General features: G+C 36.1%; 2 protein-coding genes and 1 long non-coding RNA gene across 4 annotated transcripts in view; all 3 read left to right on the top strand.

Moving 5' to 3' along the window:
- The window catches only part of shtn3 (shootin 3), a 33,055-nt gene extending 30,576 nt beyond the window's left edge, over nt 1–2,479 (top strand). For both annotated transcript variants that reach the window (XM_069196159.1, XM_069196158.1), the window contains exon 17: nt 370–2,479. In XM_069196159.1, the coding sequence (XP_069052260.1) occupies nt 370–523 (154 nt within the window). In that variant the 3' untranslated portion in view covers nt 524–2,479. The remainder of the gene's footprint in view (nt 1–369) is intronic.
- Nucleotides 2,480–3,704: 1,225 nt separating this feature from the next.
- thoc3 (THO complex 3) lies at nt 3,705–9,571 on the top strand. The gene is made up of 6 exons (XM_006631906.3): nt 3,705–4,007; nt 4,619–4,775; nt 5,374–5,578; nt 5,943–6,104; nt 6,596–6,696; nt 8,009–9,571. The coding sequence occupies exons 1-6, from the start codon at nt 3,828–3,830 to the stop codon at nt 8,170–8,172; spliced, it is 969 nt and encodes a 322-aa protein (XP_006631969.1). The 5' UTR covers nt 3,705–3,827; the 3' UTR covers nt 8,173–9,571.
- A 518-nt stretch (nt 9,572–10,089) lies between these two features.
- LOC107077685 (uncharacterized) overlaps nt 10,090–23,542 on the top strand; it is a 38,471-nt gene continuing 25,018 nt past the window's right edge. The window contains exons 1-2 of the long non-coding RNA XR_001478681.2: nt 10,090–10,200; nt 11,421–11,564. This is a non-coding gene — a long non-coding RNA (uncharacterized lncRNA). The remainder of the gene's footprint in view (nt 10,201–11,420; nt 11,565–23,542) is intronic.

Here is a 23,542-nt window from a genome sequence, read left to right on the forward strand (position 1 = left end):
TGACTTTTAATTCTCCAGCTGCTCCTTTTGTGTTCTGTTTAGCAACTGAACACTGAACTGAGCAGTCACATTCTCAAATTTTTGCTAAATTGGCACTGTCCGAATGCCAAGTAGCTCTGTAGTAGAAGAAAGACACTCTGTCTGCACACATGCACTGAAAAAGAAAGTTTCCATTTCTATCAAATTTTGCGAAAATGTTCCTATTCCTGAAAAGCAGACATCCTCACATTGGAAAACACCTTCAGTTAAACTTAAAAGTATCCAAACTAACTACCCCTTACAGGTTTATGCACCACGACTTGAATGCAATTATGGGTTTGTTTGTTTTTGGAAGTTATAAAGAATGCTTTTGTTACTTGTGATCTACAGTGGTGAGGACAATGAGAAGAAATCAGCAACTAAGTGCGCACAACCTAACGGATTTAGCCATGCTCTTCCAAACCGTGATAAGCATGGCATCCAGACTGCAGGCTCTCCGGATGGCCCCCTCCCTGTGAATGGTAGCACTGATGCTGAGTGTTAACCTCAGCAACAGGGCACAGGCAAATGGCTGGGGTAGGGGGAGTTGGGGTGACAGCTGCACAATTTGCACACCATTTAAAGAACAAAGGTTTTTTTGTATGTTTAGATAACATGATTTCAAAGCTTTAGGTTCACTAGACGTTTTTAGATGCACATGCTGTCTGCTAGCGGGGGTTGGTGTCTGCTTAAGGAATGCACTGTTGTTTGGTATGTAATGGATGATATTAAGTTGTTTTGTCTCTCAATCTTTTATTAGACTAAGGCACCGAAAAGCAGGAGAGCTCAAAATTAGGTCTTCAAATGAGTACCCAAGCCACACTAAATTATCTTATACTGTAGTTCCATGAATTTGTAAAAGATAGGGTTGAATCCCTATTGTTCTTACTGTAGGTTTCCTGTTTTGAAAGCTTTGACTTATAATCATATTTTTGTGTTAACTTATTAATGCTTTATTGGAAATCAGGATTTGCTTCATATAAGAAAAAAAAACACAAACACGTTTTACTTTCAAACTTAATTTATTCTTTAACTCAGTAGTTAAGGTGTCCACATTCCACTTAAATGCACTGCCTGACATTTAAACAAAATAAAAAAAAAGTCACACAATTATATGGTGAACTATGCTAAATTATATGCAATGCTAACTTTTGTGCACAGATGTCAACAAAACAGTGATATACATAAAAGGTTTGCAGTCCTGTCGATATTTTTGGGACAGCTTTGTCAGATAAGTTTAAGTGTCTTCTGCCTACCTCCTTGCAAGAGAATTCACTTGCTTGTCAATCCAAAAATTGTAAACCAGAATGAAAACACTAAAGGCTAAGGAAACACAAATGCTAAAAATGTCTTCCACATTTCACCAAAGAGGTAGTTGTACTGCTTTGGTTACATAATATTCCAGAGGTTCAGCACACTTTAAGTGCTGTGAGTTCCCTCTGTTCTAGATACAAGGTGCTACTGTATATATTCCAGTTCCATTATCGTTTCATTGCTGGAGTATGGCTACATGTAGCAGGCCCACCAATACAATTTGGAAGCAAGAGTATCCCACCAAGACCTATGCTATGCACAGAGGTAAAGTCTAATACCTCTATGTGTTCAACAAGAAAAAGCCTTTAAGTCTGTATTGCACTATTAGTTTTTAGGTAATTGTTCTCATAATTCAAATCAGACACCTCTAAAAAGATTTCATAAGTGAAAGTCTGAAATACTTTTTTTTCACTACAACAAATTAAGCCTGAAGACACCACATTGACAAATGAAACTTCACCTGTGCTCTCTCAGTGCTTATGCAGGTTATTAGTGAATCGCAGCTGTTAAAATGCTCCCATTGAACAAAACACCAAATATACCCTTTAGAGTTTATGCATACTCACCTGTTTAACTGAATATATAGAGGTTGCTGTACTCTCTTATCATTCATGAATTTGACTACTGAGGAGTTGCTGTGTAGATGTTTTTTTTTTCTATAGTCCCTTTTTTGGAGGGTACTGAATTTTAAGTTCAAGTAAATAATTTCAAATCAAGAACTAATTTCTAGTAAAACAAGATAAAATCTCCTAAAGGTTGCTCCCTAGAGACCATAAATATTGTCAGCCTCCCTTTCAGGTAGTCCAAGTTCTAAAGTACTGTTAACATTTTGAAGTAAGCCTATGTCTATTCATTATGTGGCCAGATGTTAATGGAACAGTAGACTTACTATTACATTTAACCACAGTATAATGTATTGCACCTGATTGTTCACCTTTTTGTTGCCATCTAATGTTCTGTAACACTGTATGGTAGTGGTTTGTGTGAATATGGGTTTGCTGGCTCCAGATTACAGTGTACACTTGAGATGTAAAGACTTGCAATGTGGTATCATCCTATTCTTAGGTTTCTAAAACTCTTCACCGCTTTCCATTATTCATATAAGTTTTTTTAAAAATTTGCAACAAATAAAGTTTTGGCAATTTGAGTGCTCGTCTTCTGTTTTCATTACTTCTGCTTTTCAGTCATATTTTCAAATGACTTTGTCTCAGGGGAAAAAATAGTGTTCATCTTTTATCAGAATGTTGGAATAATAAAATACAGCTACCATTTTTTATAACAAAGACTACATCATTGGACTTTGCTTTCATTCCTGAGCCTAGAGAAAAATAAATTTAATAAATTGTAGCTGTATTGCACCATTTTTGAAAGCGATAAAAAATCAAGTTATACAGGAAACATAAAGGAGAAGCATCGTGGGTTTGACCGTGTTAGGATTCCAGATACTGTACTGAATGTATAGGACTACAGTATCTGGACTATGTGTTTATACAAAAATGTGTCAGAATTATTCTTACTTATAAAGAAAAACAAATATATATGTGAGCAATTCACTTTAGTGAAATAACATTAAATATTTTTTTCCAAAATATTGGTCGACAGCACATATTTTTTCCATAACTCACGCTGTAGATAAAGATAATTAAGTTTAAGACTGTTGTGTCGCATGACCTTTTTTTAACCTGTTTGGGTTTCATGAAAATACCAGAAATTCGTTTGGTAACATTCGATACCATGATAAGCACATATTCAGATTTTTCTTTTTGCTATATTTATGATATTTTGCTTATCCTCCAAATTAAACAATCAAAACGTTTTAACTGATGCTTAGCAAGTTTATTTGGGTAAAAAACAGGGTTTTGCATGATTTCTGCACAGTCTTAGCAAAGATAAATCAGACGAATACAAAGATGGAATTTTTAAGGCAATAGTTTTATTTATACTGTCTTGATAAAAATTAAATTAAAAACATTTTTAGATGAAAAGGCTTGGCTGAGACATTGCTTGTTCTTATACTGCTCGTCGGCTGTGACATCACAAGGAACCTATGCAGAAAGTAACAACCGCCCTTTTCTAAATCGTATCACGCATCAGAGAAGCAAATGGAGGTAGCATTTAATGTAAAAAAAAACCCTATGTAACAATTGTAAACTTTAATAACTGTTAAATAAAAAAGCAAAAGCGAGTTGCGAAACCATTCAAACCCTGACTACCGCAGCTAGCTTTCGAGACTGTGCTAGGTGTTGTAGACGACACATAACAGACCTGTTCTAGAAGAGCTGTGTAACGTAACTGAAAAAGTAAATTTTGTGCAAACCTACAATCTGCCGCAAAGATGCAAAACGCAACAACTAATATTAAAGGTAAATTCGTTTTCCGGTGCCGTATGCGACTCCATATCCGCCCTCAAAGCTGTACACCGGAACTTCACCAATCCCACAATGCACCACGTCGCTGGGAAAGGAAGATCAAATCTCTTCCGGCGCACTTAAAACATGGCGTCTCAGTACTACCAAGATATGCAGGAGAGCTTCAGAAATAACAACAAGAGTCGAGAGTTCCCGGCGCACAGCGCTAAGGTTCACTCGGTCGCATGGAGCTGCGATGGCAGGAGGTTAGCATCTGGGTCATTCGATAAAACCGCCAGTGTGTTTGTTCTGGAAAAAGACCGCCTGGTAAGTGAGGGTTTGTTTTCGAACATTGCCCCCATCCTTTTATTTATTTGGAAGAATGCCATCTGTTTACTTGCTTTTAGCATCTTAAAAGACTTGATTTACAACTTCAGTAATGGAATTTTTTATTATCTTAAGTTATTAAATTAACGAATATATTTACAAATGAATGAACCTACGTGTCATGTCACCGTTGAAAGGCAGATGGCGTAGGTGCATTACGTCTGAATTCTGTCTGGTCGACTCTGAATTGATATTTCGTACAATTACGGTAGATGAAATATGAATTATATTGTATTAATTGGCTCTAAGGTACTACACCTAGTGAAAATAGTGCCAATGCTATTATCATTATTATTATTACATTATTACGTGAAAAGAAAATCATTCCACATCAAAAGTCTGAGCTCTGCATCTAAAAGTTCCATTATCGATAGCTCCGCTCATCTGTATTCGGTGTAGGTTTGCAATGTCCTAAAGTAAAATGTTTATCACGAATAAAGTGCCATTTTATCTAGATATGTGTGTTAACATTCTTAAGTGGATGTATCCGTGACAATTCTGAAAAATGTGAAGATGGATCTCTTTGATAGCTGACTTTAATCTGTTTTCAGGTGAAGGAGAATAACTATCGAGGTCATGGAGACAGTGTGGACCAGCTATGTTGGCACCCTACCAACCCAGATCTCTTTGTCACTGCTTCTGGGGACAAGACAATACGCATCTGGGATGTTCGGACTACAAAGTGCATCGCGACTGTCAATACTAAAGGTTCAGAACAATATGTGTTTTGTTCAGAGACTCATTGATAAAAACACGCTGAAATGTGTATATACAATTCCTTGCATTTACATTGCTCTTTTAATCTCAAACTATCTAGAAATGGACCCACTTCATCTACTGCTCTAGTGAAACACTAATCTGGGTATGCACTGTTGTCCTGCTGCAGTGTAGATCATTGAGAAACTACCTCACCTATTGAGGAGGAAATTCTAGGAGGTTGGACTGGGCAAACTGGGCAGTGACATTACTGGAACAGTCTCATCTTACACTATCATACACCTGTTACATTTACTGATTTTTGTTTGCTGTTGACATAATCAGAGTAAACATTATCTCTATTGGAGGCATTAACTAACACGGGTGATTGAGAAATTACTGTAATTTTCTGAACCAACCTTTAGCCTTAGTTTGAAAGAATACATGAAACCATAATGTAAAGTTCAAATATAAAAAAGCATCTTTTTGTGTATTTTTTGTTAATTGAATATTCGAGCAAAAGTGGATTTGTCCCATGATAAAAATGTTTGTTGGTCACTGTTGTTAATGGCAGTCTGGCTGATTGCTCATGTGCTCTTTCTGTGGCTAGGGGAGAACATCAACATCTGTTGGAGCCCTGATGGACAGACAATTGCAGTTGGCAACAAGGATGATGTTGTGACCTTTATTGATGCGAAAACCCATCGTTCCCGGGCAGAGGAACAATTTAAGTTTGAAGTGAATGAGATCTCTTGGAACAACGATAATGATATGTTCTTCTTGACGAATGGTAACGGCTGCATCAACATTCTTAGGTAAGGGAAAGCAATCTTTCTGTTCGTCAAAGTGATGAATTGTCTTTAATACAGATGTTTGAAAGAGCATAGGCCACTACAGTGTTTGTGTTTTAGCACATATATTCACAAATCATTTCCCACAGATACTGTTATTTTTTGCTATAATTGGTCATGTATATTGTAAATGTATAGCATTTATACAGTTAAGCATATACACTATAATTGGCTGCATATCAGATTTAGTTTTTAGGACAAGTGTAAGTAATAGTATTTTTTTATTAACTCCCTGTGAATGAAGGTCACAGAATGATTGGGATGTGCAATTAGTGAATCTTTTTAACACCTTTACTAGTGATGATTATAGTGAGTTCTTCTGTTTCAGTTACCCAGAGCTAAAGCCAATCCAGTCGATCAATGCTCATCCTTCAAATTGTATCTGCATAAAGTTTGACCCTACTGGCAAGTACTTTGCGACAGGGAGTGCGGATGCACTTGTTAGCCTGTGGGATGTGGAAGAGCTGGTTTGTGTCCGCTGCTTTTCCAGGTGAGTCCATACCTGCATGAACCCTGACTAATTCCAATTTTCTGGTTATAATGTAGTTCCAGTTGAACTCTTAGTATTTTCCTATATGGGGTGATATTATATGTATGAACATCTATTCTGATGTTTTGAGAAGAAAATATTCTGTTTGTACTATGCATATTATATATTGACTATTCTTATAGCCATAAAAAGGACCCATAATACAACAATACATCTGTTCTAGATTCTCCATTGGTATAGTGCCTTCATGTAGGTGTTTAGAAGTAATTATTACAGAAATAAGATTTCTTTAACAGCAGGTTAGGCCTCTGTGTGATATAATTTTTGTGTGACATTTAATTGCAGTTCCTGCTGATCACGCTGAAATGATTGTGATCTGAATTGAGTCTGTGATGCATAAGATGAATGTTAGAATTATTCCTTATGTTATAGAGGACCTGCTGTGTCTTCAATATATTCCATACTGATTGATTAACCTTTTTTTTTCTGAGGCTTGACTGGCCTGTTAGGACACTGAGTTTTAGTCATGATGGGAAAATGCTAGCCTCAGCATCAGAGGACCACTTCATTGACATTGCTGAGGTGGAGACAGGTAAGCATCTCTGACCTGAAAACCTAAGTAATAATATGTGCCAAAGTGGAAAAAGAAAATGCACTTTTGTAATTTTGTATTGCACTAATGTATGGCATTGTGAAATTCAGTTTTAGAAATGCATTGATTTGTCAGATTTCCTACTTTCAACAAGGTTTTTTCCATTAATATCTTTACAAGGCATGACATAAGCTTCTATTCTAGTACTTACTTTATTTGACCTGAAAATCACCAGTTAGTGAGATGTTCTGTCTTGCACGTTTCATGCAGAGAACTTGCCACACACAATCAAGATTTGTTTTCCTTTTCCAAGGCTATATTTAGATGGCCTAGTCATCCCTTTTCATCAAGGGTGCACACAATATATAACAGTGAACATCTACCTTAGTGAAAATAGACTTTGACATAAGCCGCACTTTATGTAGAATTCTTATTCGACTCCTAGATAACCTAGCCAAGTTAATTGCCAAAGTTAAAACCAAAAACGGTTTGGTTAACTAACTGAACTAGTGTGAGGGAGAAGATGACTGCTATGTGTTCTTGGTATGAGGACATGTTTTGTCAATCAGAAATGAAAAGTATGTTTTCTGTGAGGATCAGCTCTCCCAGTGTGACCCCACACCTTCCTTAAAATTCTGGATAATATGCAGTTTCATAGAATAATGCTTTTCATACCAGGGAACCTACATTTCTATTGGTGTTTTCAAGCACTACTGCCACACTATAAAAAGTTGTAAAGTTTTGTTCCTAACTGAACCTACAAGTAGATATAGATGTGGTGCTGTGTTATAGGAAATTATGCCTGACTATGTGCCAGGCATATCTGAAAACCTATTGTAGAGATGTGGAAAGGTGCAAAACATGATTAAATTTATGAAAGAATTTCCATTGTATGAGCTGGCTGGAGGACTGTGGGCAGTTAATGCTACAAAACAAGGTGATATGTGTTGCACACCTGCCTGTCCATTAGTAAATACTACTAGAACTTTTGAAATATCCCAGAGTGATAAGAACTGAAGAACATTGCATAGATTGCAGTCTTTCTTTATCACCAAAACAATTTGCTGGCAGAACAGACTGTTTGTCAATCAGTAATGAACAGTTTGCTTTCCATTAGGATGGTTTTCAGGTCTTTCCGCCCAGCTAGCCGAATGAGGGAGAGCTGTCATCTTACAAAAAAAAAAAAAAAATCTCTAATGAAGGCTGTGCTAGATTTATAGTTATCGAGAGAGTAAGCACAATTTTATGATGCAGTGTAATCCTGCTGTGGTTGCATAATTAGTTTTTTTTGCTTTTCTGAATAATTTGACAGGAGAGAAATTATGGGAGGTGCAGTGTGAGTCGCCAACATTCACAGTTGCTTGGCATCCCAAAAGGCCCCTGCTGGCATATGCGTGTGATGACAAGGATGGAAAATATGACAGTAACCGTGAGGCAGGCACTGTCAAGCTCTTCGGGCTGCCCAATGACTCCTGAGGCGAGACAACCAAACCAGTATGGTGATCTGGACTTTGTTTTTTATGTTTTAATGATATTTTCATAAATCATAGCACTGCCAGTAAGCCATTGCCTGAAACCGTCTGTTCAGATTGTGCTGAGGACGCAGTCCCATTTGCAGGAATGGCATCTTATCAACCCCTAACAGCCACACACCCGTAATAACCATTAAATTAGTCTTTAGTTTTTTACACCTATATGTATGATCGCCCACAACTTCTCAGAACGTCTGATTTTCATGTATTGGGTGAGTAAATGGGTTTTTCTGATATTTTTCTATTTTTAGTGGGTCTTTGATGTGTTTTTGTCTGAATCTGTCTGTTTTCTCTAATAGGTAGCAGTTTTTCATTTTCACCTACCCTGTGTGGGCTATGTTTTCTGTACCTGGAAAAGCAAAGCTTTTCAACACAACTCAATGACTGCTTTATTTCCCAAAGAAAATGGTCAAAAGTGTCAGTACTGATAAACACATTGTGTAATACTGAATTACTTTTAGTAGCTGTCACTGATATGTTTTAATAAATGAAGGCAAAAGGAAAATAAGGTTGTGATATTTCATACTTAGGGACATGAAATGTTTCTTAGAAGGAACTTTTAAACTTGGACTGGCTGTATTTTCAAACTGATTTTGCTAATGTAAAGCAAGGCTTCATAAGTCAGTTTTGTAATGTCCATAAAATTGATACCGACTTCAGATGTGTAGGAAAGTTAAATTTATCTAATTAAGCCTTAATTGAGTGAGTGTTGCAAAACAATACCTCTGTAAGAAGCATTTTAAAAATCTACAAAATCCAGTGGACCACTGTCCTTTTGGACAAATTGTCATGGTTTTATGGAAAAAGTGGTATACCAACCATCAACAGGAATGGGCAGGATCTGGTTCATCAAGCCATCTTGAAGACAAATGGGCAAGATTTTGTCTTCCAACACAAAAACTATCCCAAGGAAGTAGTGTGGGGAAAAATACTTGGAACATCAACAGGCTTATCGAACGCTAGCATTCCTTTTCCTTATTTGAACATAATTTACTCTGTATGTAGTTATGTGGATAATTACTGTAGGTTGTAAAAATATTTACATTTGTCATGTGGAAAATGTTACAGGATATTTTCAGCAACATTCTACATTAAGTATGGAAGGAATGCAGGTATAATGCTTTGTATAATGCAGTGGTTCAGTGCTTCTTAGTAATGTACATTATTACTTTTTTTAAAATCCCTTAATGTAGTGAATTTTGCTTAGTTCTGAATACTTATTGTGACACCTGCTTCCTCCCAAGACAGTTTAATTATTTTCATTACTGTATTATGATCTTTGTTGCCATGCAGCAAAATTTTATTTTTTAGAAGTAACTTGAATAAAGAATATACAATCAAAACTGTCTAGTCTCTTTTTTTGTTTTCTGCTGCCATGAGGTTAAATGTCATCTAGAAGTCCAAAGATGGTTCTCTTTTTTCAAGGTTAGACAGGGTAATTGCACCAGAGGACAGTGCTTCTCGAAAACAGGATAAATACAAACAAACAAATTCAACATCAATATTAATTGATGGGAGATGGATGAAGGCCCTGTCCCAAACCATACAAAGTCCTCTGAAACTGCAAGGCAGTGAGTCTTTATCGGTCATCCTTGGGTTCATGGAAGGTGGCCATCCTCCACATGGACATCAGACACTGAATTAGATTATTGAAATCAAGGGGCAGTGTAAGATTTATTTTTATTTAAGAAGACATAGCGAGAATGAAACTGGCCCAAGCTTTTTAACGTGTTTTTTTTTGTAACCAGTAGGTGGCTCTCTTATTCCACACAAGCTTTTGACAAGTCAGCTGCTGTTTTTTTTTGCATTGCGCATGAATATTTTATTCTGTAGTGAACTATGTGTTGTATATTTTGGTTACAGCACATTAAATTTGCAGGACCATTACAAAGTTAAACAGTGTATTCTTTATATATCAAGGGTTCTAGCTTCCAGTGGGTGATTTGACAGCATTGCTTTTCTTGAAGTCATGGTAATAGATTATTTACTTGCTTTCTTCTTGAATGTATAGAATTGTTTGTATTAGTTGTAAAATAATCGTGACCTAAAATATGAGCACAGGCTCCCAACACAGAACATGTCTAATTCTTAAATGTTGAGTGGGAAAAAATGTTTATTTTGAACTAAATTTTAAAGTTCTTCATGATGTTACTTGAGAGTCAATTAGTGCTTAATGCACTTCGAAGATTGTTTTCTCCAAGGACCTAACCTGATCTTTCCAGAAAAACTAAAGCTCTCTCTTTAATTTGGAAATGCTGCATGTTCTAGGATCTCTACAAACCTTCATGTAAAAAAAAAAAAGACAAAATCAAGTGGTAGATCCACTGTTAAGTGTGACATTAGTTCCTTATCATTGGGGTTTGATTGCTGACTGGAGTCATCTTTCTGTTTTTCTACCTGGTTATGCCATCCTTTTTTGTAACATGGTACAGTATATTCATTTTATATTGACAAAGTTTTATACATTTCTTATTTTTAACGGTGAGGTGCTAAATGAATTACTTTTATTTAATGTTTTACCATACTTTTTATAACTGCCTAGATTGTTTACATTCTGTGAACCCCTGAATAAGTCTTAAATCAGGCAGGTTCATCTTTAATTCTGCTAGTTTTTAGGCCAGGGTACAAATCCACTGATTGCTGGGAAATGGACCTCAGTGGTCCCTTGGATTTATTGCAGCTTCAGAACAAAAAAAACATTCATTGCGTTTCCCTTTCAAATGAACGAAATGAAGATCTTTGTACTTTGACTGACCTGTCTGTGGGAGATCAGAGAGCACTTGGATTTGTGTTTGTATCAGGTGATGGTGTATGGGAAGGGAGAAAAGTATGGTAGGTATCTTAAGTATGTCAAGAGCATCACTTAATAACCAACTTGGGCAGTTCATCTGGGGCCAGTAAAAAGGGAGCATTCACAACAATTCACTCAACCCTGGATTCACAGGAGCTAATTGAAATGATGCTTCTTAGAAAATCAGGTGAAGAGAAAAATTAAATCAGAGAATTGTCTCAAACTGCATAGTGAATCGCAAATGCAGAAACTCGGGATCATTGCTATTTGTGGATTTGTTTCTTTCTGCTGTTTCACAGTAAATCTTGGGATAATAAATAATGGGAGATACATTACAGGCAGGGAATGGAGGAGATATGGCGTTGTATGCTGCAGCACTGCATGTTTTATTTCTTGGATAGGGCCAGAAGGATTAAGGGCACATCAGATTACTGATTTTCTATGGGGAAATCCAAGTAAAGGAACTCTTATCTGAAGAGTAATCGCACCACACAGGAGCAAGAATCTGTGCCATTCCTGTTGTCAACCATTGACAAGTATCTTTGGTAAGTAGATGTTTTTCCTTGTCTTTCTTTAGTCATAAGAGTTCGTCTTAGATTGGAAGTGTATGTGCATTTGTTCATGATATTCCCTTTCTATGTTTGTTCAAAGAACGCAGATAACATTAATGTGGTGAATCTTATATGGTATCTGTTACAAAGAGAATTGGAGCACATGGGTATAAAGTCTTTAAAAGGAATATTGGGACCACTTTGAAAGGTTTTAACAACTTAAACAGTAATTATGCATCCAAAGGCAGAGAAACATTCCTATTACAAAACTGCATAACTGAAGTGCATACGTGATGTTTTCTTGAACTCTTCTTTCAAATAACGGGGGGGTGTGACCCTACAGAAACATGCCAGATGAATCACACACACTGCTTGTAAAGTTGTCCCCTGAAACCACAAAGAGAGGCAGGTAGGAGTTCTGACAAGGAAACTGCAATGTCCACTTTGGACCCTGGGCTATTGTCATGAGCTTTCCTGTCAGTTTCTGTGACAACCGGTGATGAGACGTTCCCTTTACTCAGTTGTGTTCCCGTGCACTCCTGTGCATTACCTGAAGCAAAGCTACAATGGAAAGTTGTACATCATTTAAAATTCAGAGGAATGTCCATAGACAATGCTCAAGGGAAACAAGGGTCATGAGGAGTAGCTTCTGGGGAATTCGTAACATAGGATACATAAAATGCACAATATAACTAAGAAGATATCTAAGAAGATGAAACATTTAAAATATCTATGGCATTGATATTTATTCATTTGTATGCATTTTATTCTACAAAGGCTATCAAGATGTCTTCACTACAGAGTGCTATGACCTTTCTTAAACCACAAGAATGTTTCCCCGTAATTTATTTTATTAAATGTAAAAATGCAGAAAATTGGTGCCCACTTAAAGTACATACGATATTGCATTCAAAACAGTATCTACAAATGTGCTGCCTGCTGTCTTTCTCCTGAACAAAACTGTTGATAAATGTGGCATTTAACTCATTTTCTTTTGGGAATTTTCAAAATGTTTAGCTAATGTTTAGTCTGACTCATTTCCAGATACTCTATGTACTGGAAACACTATGTACTTGAAAACAAACATAATTTCAATTTCCTATTATTAACCAATGCACATTTGCAAAAATGACAAATTTTCAATACTGAAAATTGTTCAGTAAGTCAATTGCCTTACTGAAAAAGCTCCTATTCATGGCAAATTGTCTATGGCCTATATTGAAGGTTGAAACAGAAAATATTTAATGTTCTTTACCTGGCGGTATAGATTTCATTTTTAACTTCTTATTTGGTATTTGCCAAATATTTTTTTGTTACATACCTACACTGATATTGCTATGATTGTTACAGACTTGGTCTTATAGCTAAGGATCACACAATGAGAATGCGGATCGACAGACATAACCCTGTGACATGCCCCCCAGTCATTCATTAATCTTTAAACATGATGTTAGATCTACTGCTCCTTGTAAGAGATTTACCACCAGCTGGAGGAATATTCCACAAAAAAATTGGTCAGATATTGGTCAAAACACAGCTTACTAGAAAACCTAATGGCTTTAAGGCAGTTATAGAACATTGAAATTGCTCTGTCCATCAATGGAATTTGCAGTTACAACACGGTTGTAAAAATGTGGTAAATCATAAAATCACTTACTGTAAATTAAAAAAAAGAAAGGGCTTTGTACTTGTAGCTTGTATTTGATAGTCTGAACAATGAGACAAACCTCTACAAGAATTTAAACCCAGAACTCCTTTTTTAATTAGTTCCCAGTATAATTAATATGAAGAAAAGAAGAAACGTGGATCAATCGCTCAGTCATTTAAGGAAATCTAGCCTTTAACCGATTAAATCAAATTAACCAATTATTTCAGTTGATAGAAGAAGAGATTTGTAGATCTCAGAAGAAGGCACTTTTATGTCTGAGAATCTTTAGTTAAGAAGCCATCTAAAATGACAATGGAACAGGGAGCAAACAAGAAAAGGTGCTTTTGGCAGAGATGTGGTAAAGGTGAATTTTAAAGTTTGTTGTGGAGTAATAATTCAGTAGTAGGCAGCTGTGTTTAAAAACTCTACCTTAGAATAAAATGAAGGAATTAAATCAATTGGAAATGGTGCTTCTAGAAGCCTGTGTTAATACATTACCAAGAGCTGGCGTTATAGAATAACTCTGGATTTCCTCAAGGAAACAAGGTTATCATGATTTGATGCATTTCTATGCCATTTTATTTTGATTGTTGGATGAAGTTGTCAAATGGGACTTGGGTCCATGAATACCTGATAAAAACAGAAGGAATATTTGTTGGACAAGGCTGTTCTATAAGATTATCGCTGTATTTGTGTGCCGGTGAATTTATAGCTAGGGAGGGAGGTGGCTGGGTATAAAGGCTACATATCAGATTAAGCAAAATGACTAGCAGAAAATTCTATTACTTTCAAACAGCTGCAAGGCACAGAAACAAAAACCCTCTCCGTTCTTAAAGGTACAGCTGCCTATATAATCCTGATTTGCTAATTATTTCTAGTGCCACACACTGTGGGTCTTAATCCCAGTTTTTTATAACTTGCATCCTTATGTATTCCAAAATACATCTTCAGTTATGCTATCCTCTAACATACAGTAACCTAAGCATTATTTTAACCCTCTCCATAATTTCTTGGACAAGCTAAATTTAAACCTTCTTTCATTGCTTTGTCACAGGGATTTTAATCCATTGCCATTGAAAATTATTCTTTTAGATTTTTTAACTAACAGTTACAAAAGCCAAAAAACGGTCTAATCTGAGCAACAGGATTTCCTGTAAATTTCATTTCTGATTTTGAGTAAATCTTTTGAATTCCTTAAGTTTGCTACAGAAAATGATTGACCTGCTTCTCCTTTTGAATTGCTTTTGAAAAAAGCAAGGCCACATAAAGATTAACATCACTGCTGTTTTGCTAAATCCTTTTTGATGGCTTAGAAAACTTTACACAACACTATTTGGCATGTCTGGAGCAAACAAATATCTACTCTGCCTACAAAACTCCATGCAGATAGCACCCCAGTAATTGAACCTAGGACCCTTATGAGGGCATAAATTCTGCTTTATGGCTCAGAGTCCTGGACCTTACTATCACGTGACATACAAAGACTCCGGTCCTTCCACATGCGGTACCAACGCCAGATTCTCCGTATTCGCTGGTCTGACTTCGTGCGGAACTCGGAGGTTGCTGCTCGCACGTACCAGCCCATCACAATCACTGTCGCCCGTCGATGACTCGCTCTCTTCGGCCACGCCGCACGTCTCGACAATTCCACCCCTGCCCATGGCGCCATAGCGTGCGCCGTTGCCCTCCGAACAGAGAGACACACTCCACCAGGCTGGAGGAGGCCGCCGGGGCACCCACGTCTCACATGGGTTCAGCAGATCGGCTATATTAAAAGGAATGGAACCGTGCCACCGAACGTGGCCATATGAGATCGGTGTTACGGACCTCCATTGTCCAGGTGTTATGATTATGCACTTGTGAGGTAGCTGCAAAGCCTCATTGTTGCCCAATTTTTATACCGCTTTGTTTAAATGCCTATGATACTCCTCAAAGAATTACATGAAAATTAAATCAATTTTATCCTAACAGAATATCCAGATAATCTCTGTCATAATATTTAGATGTGCCAGGAAAAACACCAGTAAAGAAACCCACAAACTCCATATCATCCCATGTCCAGAACTGAATCCAGGGCCCCAGAACAGCAAGGCAGCAACATCAGCCACCGTTCCAACTCTTAGGGTTGAAGATTGACCTTTACTTCATCAGACTAGTTCTATTAATGGCTTGCCTTATAAATTTTGTTCTTCCATCAAAAAATCCTTTTTTCCTTTCGTTTCCTGCAGATTTTTCGATCAATTCCTGGCTTTCTTGTCGGCTCAGGCTTGCCAGTCACCTGAAGCTGAGGAGTCTTCTTAATCATCTGTCTTCCTCTGTAATTTGCTCTGTAATATTAAAAAAAATATTCATAAATCCTGTCCATACGAAGGTTCTAAAGCATTCCATTGACCAGTAGTTTAAAGAAGACTGTAGCATCAAAAGTGGATTTAGCTTGTGAGGTATTTAGAAGACATTCATATAAATATAAAAACACACATAGACATCAAACATTTAGATTACTTTGATTTCAAGGGAATTTGGTGAAGGTAATAAGAATATGATAAGAAATCACTGCTGTAGCACAGGGTTATAATGCAAAAGAACAATTTTGGACTTTTAAATGTCCTTGGGGACAATGATATTGTTGCACCTATTGGAAGGGGCTATTGATTTGTCTAAGAATTATGAGGCAATGGTCAACATCTAGTGAGTGCCAAGATTTGTAATTCTCTTGGGAGCTTCAAAGCAAGAAAGGATCTGATGTGGTTGCTAAGTTGTACAAAGGAAGTGTCTGGTTTACCCTAGATGATTAAGGTCCTGTTTAATCATTAAGAATCATCAATAGTCCAGGAACACAGAGACAGAGAGAAGGAGAAGGAAGGACAGAAAGACAGAAGGAGAATGAAGGGACAGTGGCAGGCAGGAAGACCTTATTCCAATCAGCTGTTAAGACCAGATTCAAGGTAGGTATTTGAATTTGTGAAGGAAGCTTGCTATTCTGTTGATTTTAGGAAAGTCTGATTTCCTGTATAAGGAATCCCTAAGTTAAAAATGGTCTCTCCTGGTTAATGAATGCATTTTTAGAATAGGGAGATAGTCTTTCCATTCACTTTTTGTAGCATCCAGATCTATAGAGAGATATAACTGTAGGTCATATTCTGTTTAGTTTAGAAGATGGGTTTATCTCTTTTTTGGCCTGTGCAGTTGTTATATAGGATTTGAATACTTGGTAGCATTCTGAGGTTTATCTGGTTGGTCAGGGCATAGGCCTCCGAAGCACCTTGTTTGTAGAATATGTTGTCTGTTGTATTTTGTGTCGTGTGTTGTTAGTGTGTGTTATTGTCATTATTAAAAAATATTTGTTTAAAACCAATGTGCCTGATATCTATCTCTTTTCACCAAAGCTGCACCAGAGAACAAAGATCTCAGGTGCTTCTAATAGCATAGTACCATTCGCTTTGGTGTATTCTTGGCATGTCTGTTACAATTTGGCGGTTATGATTATTTATTCTAATTATTGGTTGTCAGGCTCAGTTTTTTCTGTAATTCTTTTTGTAGCCCCCTGTTTGTAACTATATTTCTAGTATGGGATATATATATATATCATACTAGATATTTTATTATAGATCTATGTACTGAAAATATTTATTAACAGAGAGAGGATGTTTATTTTACATAGGAGACAAAATTGGTGCCACAATGTAGTCTGTCATGTCAGTGACATGATGTTTTTGGGTACCTTTAAAAACGACAGCTTTTTCTCAAAAAAAGTAATTAGATTCACCTCTCCATGTTATGCAGTCAAGATGAATTAGTTTCTGAATCCGTAAAAGGCCACTTCCAGATAATTGCGGCATCACATTGGCAAAGGGTCCTTTAATTGATTTCTGAATTTCTTTCATGAGCGCCTTTGATTTCCAAGCAGTGTCGTTTAGGCGAGTGTCAAACTGCTTTATTTCTCTCTCCCACGCAAAGCCTGAGAAAGAGTAACGAGATGAGACAACAATTTGCAGCCAAGAGAAATTGTTTGTTCAAACAAATTACTCTGTCCTGCACATTTTGTCTAAGCCAGAGAGACTTTTTTCCCTTCATGCTCACACAGGCATTTCTAGAGCCTTGTTCTATGCAGACCAGCGTACAAAACTATGTGTCATATTAGCAGGGATCTTATGAGCTAGATATTTTAAATGATGAAAGAAATGAAAACTAGAGAGATGTTCACAGTGTAACTACAGTTCATAAATAGGTTACTTAATTAAGGACCTTATTTTTCAAAGAAACTGCAGTCTTTCTAATATCACATTATGAGTCAATTAGTACAACCTATATTGCAGTTTCCATCCCATTTAATATTTTTATTTTCAATCAAAATATTGGATAATTCTTTATTCTCCTTTATAGTTCCATTGGTTTTATGTATACTCTTATCACAATTGTACTATACACACAGAGAAAAGGAATCTGAAAGTACTGAAAAGGGCATTTTGGTAACAGATTAAAAGCAGAGCATGTCAATACGTTTTTGACCAAGTGTAAAAAAATAAACACTAAATTGTAGCGGGACCAAGAAGAAACATACATATACTAAACAGCAGAAGACTGAATTTGGAGTCCTGTAGAACACTTGATATAGCCTACTCATTCTGAGAGCTAAAACCATACAGAGAAATGAACTGTTAACTCTCTGCAAGAGGACACGAGGACATTGCCAGAGATGCCCAACACTTTATTACCTAAAAAATAAAATGTCATGACTTTCATTATCTAATGAATTACTGACACCTATGAAAATTCGGTACACCCAAATCCGAGGCTATGAGATCATTAGCAACTTTAACAAGAGCAGTTTCGGTGTAATGGGCAAAGTCAATCGCTCCCTTTTTTTTGGTTCTTCCTCTCAAACCACCTGTCTCCTCTTCCTGGAAAGATGACCACTATATCAGTAGCTTTAAAGTCTTAATAATACTGTAGATAATACAGTGGAAAGTGGCAGATTCAGCCATCTGTGGGTTCTTTTACAGCCAACTTGTGAAGGTCAATGGCCATTTTAACTGCAGTTTTCATGGAGTTCTTTGACCTTAACCACACTGATAGTACTACTGAATGTATTCCATATATTACCTCCTTTTTAAAGCCCAGGGGAATAAGGAAACCTTCAAAAGACTTTATAGTTCTTGAAGATTCCATTCCACTTCCAAAGAGCTGAATGCGTACTGTAGATACTGTGTTTTAGCTGATTTGTATTTAAAGGAATTTTTCATATTTTTCTTTTTTTTTTTTACTTTTATTGGAAGAGTGTTTTTCATATACAGTATTACGAGTGTCATCAAGCAACAAAAGTTTTGGCTTCATTGAAAATAATTTGTGAAAAAGAATGCTTTGTGTAATTAAAACGGTGTCATCTGAAAAGATCTTTCAGTCTTTTATGTCATATACTGTAGCTCTGTGTTTCTGATCAAACCATTTATTTAATGCAACTGTCCAGAGGACATGGAGAAACAACTGTCAAAACTACATAAAATACAATAGCTTCACCAAAATGTTTTCTTAGATAACACCTTTCTTACATGGGAGACGTGTGGTACAAAGTTAAGAAGCCTTAGATTTAAGAAAGCTTGCCTTCAGCATTATATAACCTTGAAACTAGTGAAAATCCTACTGTTTCTAAACAATTAAATAAAAATTGATTCAGGCAAAAAACTGATTTGGATTGATTTTTAGACAATGTAATTTATCTTAGAGTTAATACCAAAACAAAAACAGAAAAAATTGTTAAAAAGCTTGACTTAGTACTGAAAACCTTTATTTGATAAAACTGAGAAAGAAATTGAAATGTATTATTATTAAATAATAAAGGACAAACACAACAAAAAGGTAAAAATATAAAAAAAACATCTAATTTTACAATTTCTCTGATTCCATTATTGAGTTGAATCTCAATAATTCCGAAATACTAACATTACCTTCTGAAGGCTGCAACTCCAAGTATATGTATTTTCAAATATATTACTTATGTATTGGGAATATACTGTATAAACAATTTATCACAGTGAGACTTTTTTTTTCCAGAATGTAAACTTGTTAATTAATTTACTAAAGCTGTCATTTTGTCATGGGCGATTAAGTACTGAAACACAAACAAAGAACAGCATATGTTTTGGGAGTGAGAGGATATTTTGATATACAGTAGCACAAAATACAACAAACCCTGAGAGATTAAAAATAATAAAAGAAAACATTCCTTTAAAAAAAATCAAATCAGGATCTATTGTAAGATCCTGACCAAAGTGGCTCCTTGTTTGTCAAGTTTAAAAACTGAGATATTCAGAATGTTGTAATTATTACATTACAGTACACAAAGCCGACCTTTGTCAATAGCCTCATTTCCAGCACTGCCAAACATCCATAACTAGAAGCACAGACTCATTTCTTTGCAGTTTCTCAGGTCTAATTAAGTGCCCATTAATAGGTTTTAAGCAAAGAGCTATACAGTTACACTGCCATATTGTGATCCTGTCTTTGGATCTGTAACCACTACCAGACCACTAGACCAGAATCCTGGTCTCCTCTTAACTCTCATGTGCTTTGAAAAACCTCATCCCTTCCCTCTATGGCTTGTTGTGGCAATTTTGAGGAGAACCTTAATCCCCCGTTGTTGCATTTTTGCATCATTACACTTAGACTTTATAATATTTATAATTATGATTCAACTTTCCAACAGACTTGATGGCTATGCATTAAATAGCTTGATCAACCTAACTGTTACACTAATTAGAAGTCCATATAGTTTGAATTAAAGCATCTGCTACCAGGGAAATATTTTGGCTTAATCAGGTCCTAAAGAAACTGCTTCAAAGCCTAAGGATCAAAAAGCATAAGTTATGAAGTTTTAATGCTTGAGTTCACCCAGAGCAGAATATTTGCTAACCTCAGGATTTTCTGTTTCTAAATAATATTAGAATAAGCACAAATATCTAGGAAAATACTTATAATGTGTCTGTGTTTTAAGTGCTTCAAGTTTAATTGTTATCCTCTTTTCGTTTTCAGAGCATTATTTCAAGATGTGTACCTTCTCCATAGTTCAGCAGGCACACATGACATGAAAAAGAAAACTGCAATGAGACATGCCCTTAAATGGAAAATAGTGTGCCAACTGAGTGGAGACCTTTTGAGAAAGACTGGCTGTAATGTTCCAGTTTTCTTTCTTGCACCATTTGCAGAATAGTTGGGATCTGCTTTGCACTTAAAAGAATTTCTTCCATTTGCCAGGTGCTCCCACACATTACACCCAGGAGGTGAGAGATACAGTAGGATAAGTCTGGAAAGATCATCCATGTAAGCTCTTTCTCAAAGACTGTTTTTTTAATGATAGAAAAAAGATGTTCCTTTATTAAGCAGACAGTACAACGTTTCTTAGGTATGGATGGAAAACTTATACATTAAACAAGTTTTGTGTGTGATGTGTGAAATAATGTCTGCAGTACAGTCAAGCCTTTTAACCTCTGCCAAGTAAACGCCTGGTTTTCAACTTATGAAATCAACATCGAACTGAAAGGCAGTGGGTAGGAAATGGTACACAACAAAATAGGTTTTGAGGAAGACCTGAGTTTTTATCACTTTGCCACAGGCAAAGCTTTTAGCTGAAATAAGAAAATAAATACTGTTTGCATTTTACATATGAATGTAAGGGTATAAGTAACAAATGCCCAAATCTCAGCTTTGACATGCATGAAACACAGAAAACTAAAATATAATTATAGGATATTGAATAGGCAAATATAAAACGTTCTTCTCTCTGGTATCCTTCCTTTTCAAAAGGAAGGTATCCTTCCTTTTCAAACAGATGCACATGGTCCCTAGAAAGCAGTATATTCAATGTTTCTGTGTGTTTTTATTTTTGTGGAGTGGCGAAAGAGAGTGGAATGCGGCTCAGAATGAAGATAAAGAAGAAGATGAAAGCTTATTGCATAAAAAACAGACACTTCAGTATAAAAGCTTTCAGGCTATGAATTATGAGATGAAAGGAAAACTGAAACGATCATTTGTTTATAATTACAGCAGTACTATATTCAAGTTAAAACCAAATAGCTAAAAGAATGCTCATCAAATAACATCTTGTGAGGAGAATAAAGGCAATATCTATACAGAACATTTATAATCTATGTAACAGATCTGTTTAAACAGACATCTAATTCAATTTCACGTATATAAAGTCAGAGTTAAGTACCCTAATGCATTGATCAGGGCAACTTAGCATCACAAAGTAATTTTTGATGAATTAAAATTGTGTATATTTGTATCTTACAGGTAGCATCTTCAGATTTATAGTGCCTTTTAAGAACAGAAAGTCACCATGAATGGGAATTATGGGAATGTGATTATTTATTACAGTAGCTTTGGCCATTTTAAACTAGAAAGAAAATTAATTTAAACAGCTGCCAATGGAAAGGCCTTAAACATAATGCAAGAAAAGAAGTTTAATTGAGTAATCATTTAACTCATCTAAGAACAATGTCAAACTCAAACAGCTTGAAGTAAACAATTGTGAAATATTATACGACACATTTTTAAAAACTTTTAGATCGAGATGTCTGCATAACTTAGAACAAGAATGAAGTGCCAATACTTATTTTTTTGCTTAACTTTTCTAACAGAACTGATGTCAGTAATTTAGATCATATTTCAGGCCTAATGGACTGTGAATGTGATAACTTACACTATCAGAGTATTTTATTTCACCAAAGTCAGTTCGTCTTAAAATTGTGCAGGCATGGGGCTAAACAGATTTAAAAATACACTAGAACAAAAAAATAATATATATACAGTATATATGATTTAAAATTGTGCTGAAATCCTGAGCATTTTATTTTCAGAGCATTTTAATTGTATAAAACTTAAACTGCATGTAACAGATAATGATTCTTTAGTTGAGCAGTGCAGAGACACACACTGTAAAGGGATTTTTTTCTATACTTTTGAAAACGGTTGAACAGATTTGCCATTGACGTTTATTGGAATTTGAAAGATTCTACACACTGGAACCAGTATTCTAGTTCTAGTTTAGATCTAGAGCTGTATTCAAGAAAAAATGCAATTGACAATCCAATTGACACTGATCGGGGTTTCTTTACTGTTGATTTTTTTTCTGGAACACCTAGGCTAGATGTATTATGACAGAGATTATCTGGATATTTAGCTTGTTAGGATGAAATTGTTTGGATTATCATATAATGCTTCTGGGGTTTTATAGGTACTTAAAAAAGACATTGTATTGACATTGTGCAGCATAGTGGCACAGTTGTTAGCATTGTCATTCCAGGGGCTTTGGTTCAGCTCCAGGGGCACTGTCTGTGTGGAGTTTATATTTTGTTCCCATGTATTAATGGGTTTCCTACAGGTGCTCCCATTTCCTACCACATTCCTTGGACTTTGGTTAAGATAAGGTAATATCATTTTATTAGCCATATACAATTTCTTGCCTTAGGAATTTGTCTTTTCGCATACCCCAGCTTGCTCTCCATGAGACACACAGAAGCTTTGGTTCAGAGCACAGGGTCAGCCATTTATACGGCACTCCTGGAGCAGCTGGAGTTAAGGGTCTCGCTCAGGGGCCCAACGCAGTAAAATTCCTCTGCCGGCCGCAGGATTTGAACCAGCAACCTTCCAGCCATGGGCACAGATCCTTAGCCACAGTGCCACCACTCCGCCCCTTAATTAGTTTGTGGCTAAACTGACCCTGGTGTGCATGTGTGTGTGTTTGTATCTGTGTGTGCCCTGCGGTGGAGTGGCGTCATGTCCAGAGTGTATCCTTCCTTGCACCTGCTGCTTGCCGGGATATGCTCTGACTCCTCTGCAACCCTGTCCTGTATTGCAAATGTTCAGATGTTAACACATTGATCCTTAACACATAAAGATATTCCACAAGGACCGATTCATGGGCCAATTCCATGTAACTTACATTTCAATCATGCTTGCAAAAAAGTGCCTTTCTGTGTTCATGTGGAAGCACATGTACTGAAAATAGAAGTCTATATAATGAGAAACCCTTTGAGGATAAGTACCAATACAGTTACAATTCAAAATACTCCACATCATCAATATGTACTGGGAAGATTAGAAGAGGAAGTATTTTCATAAAAACATTAAATTCTATAAAGGGATAGATAACTTAACCAGAAATAAATAGGGTTTAGTAAATCTCACAATTGTTAAAAACTCAATTAATTTAACTGATTATTTTTGTTCACCACAAAGGTGTTCAAAAAGGCAAATTACATGACTGAAGAATCCTGAAATGTGATAATGTCATTATGTAGAATACAATTGAAATATACTAAATGGA

The sequence above is a fragment of the Lepisosteus oculatus genome, chromosome 11 (assembly GCF_040954835.1).
Source record: "Lepisosteus oculatus isolate fLepOcu1 chromosome 11, fLepOcu1.hap2, whole genome shotgun sequence".
Lineage (NCBI taxonomy): Eukaryota > Metazoa > Chordata > Actinopteri > Semionotiformes > Lepisosteidae > Lepisosteus > Lepisosteus oculatus.

Bases quoted from the DNA above. Each gene is read 5' to 3' on its own strand.
- thoc3 (XM_006631906.3), top strand. From the start codon at position 3,828: ATGGCGTCTCAGTACTACCAAGATATGCAGGAGAGCTTCAGAAATAAC. The intron at 4,776-5,373 runs GTTCAGAACAAT...TTCTGTGGCTAG, and splicing joins CGCGACTGTCAATACTAAAG to GGGAGAACATCAACATCTGT. The intron at 6,105-6,595 runs GTGAGTCCATAC...TTTTTTTCTGAG, and splicing joins TGTGTCCGCTGCTTTTCCAG to GCTTGACTGGCCTGTTAGGA.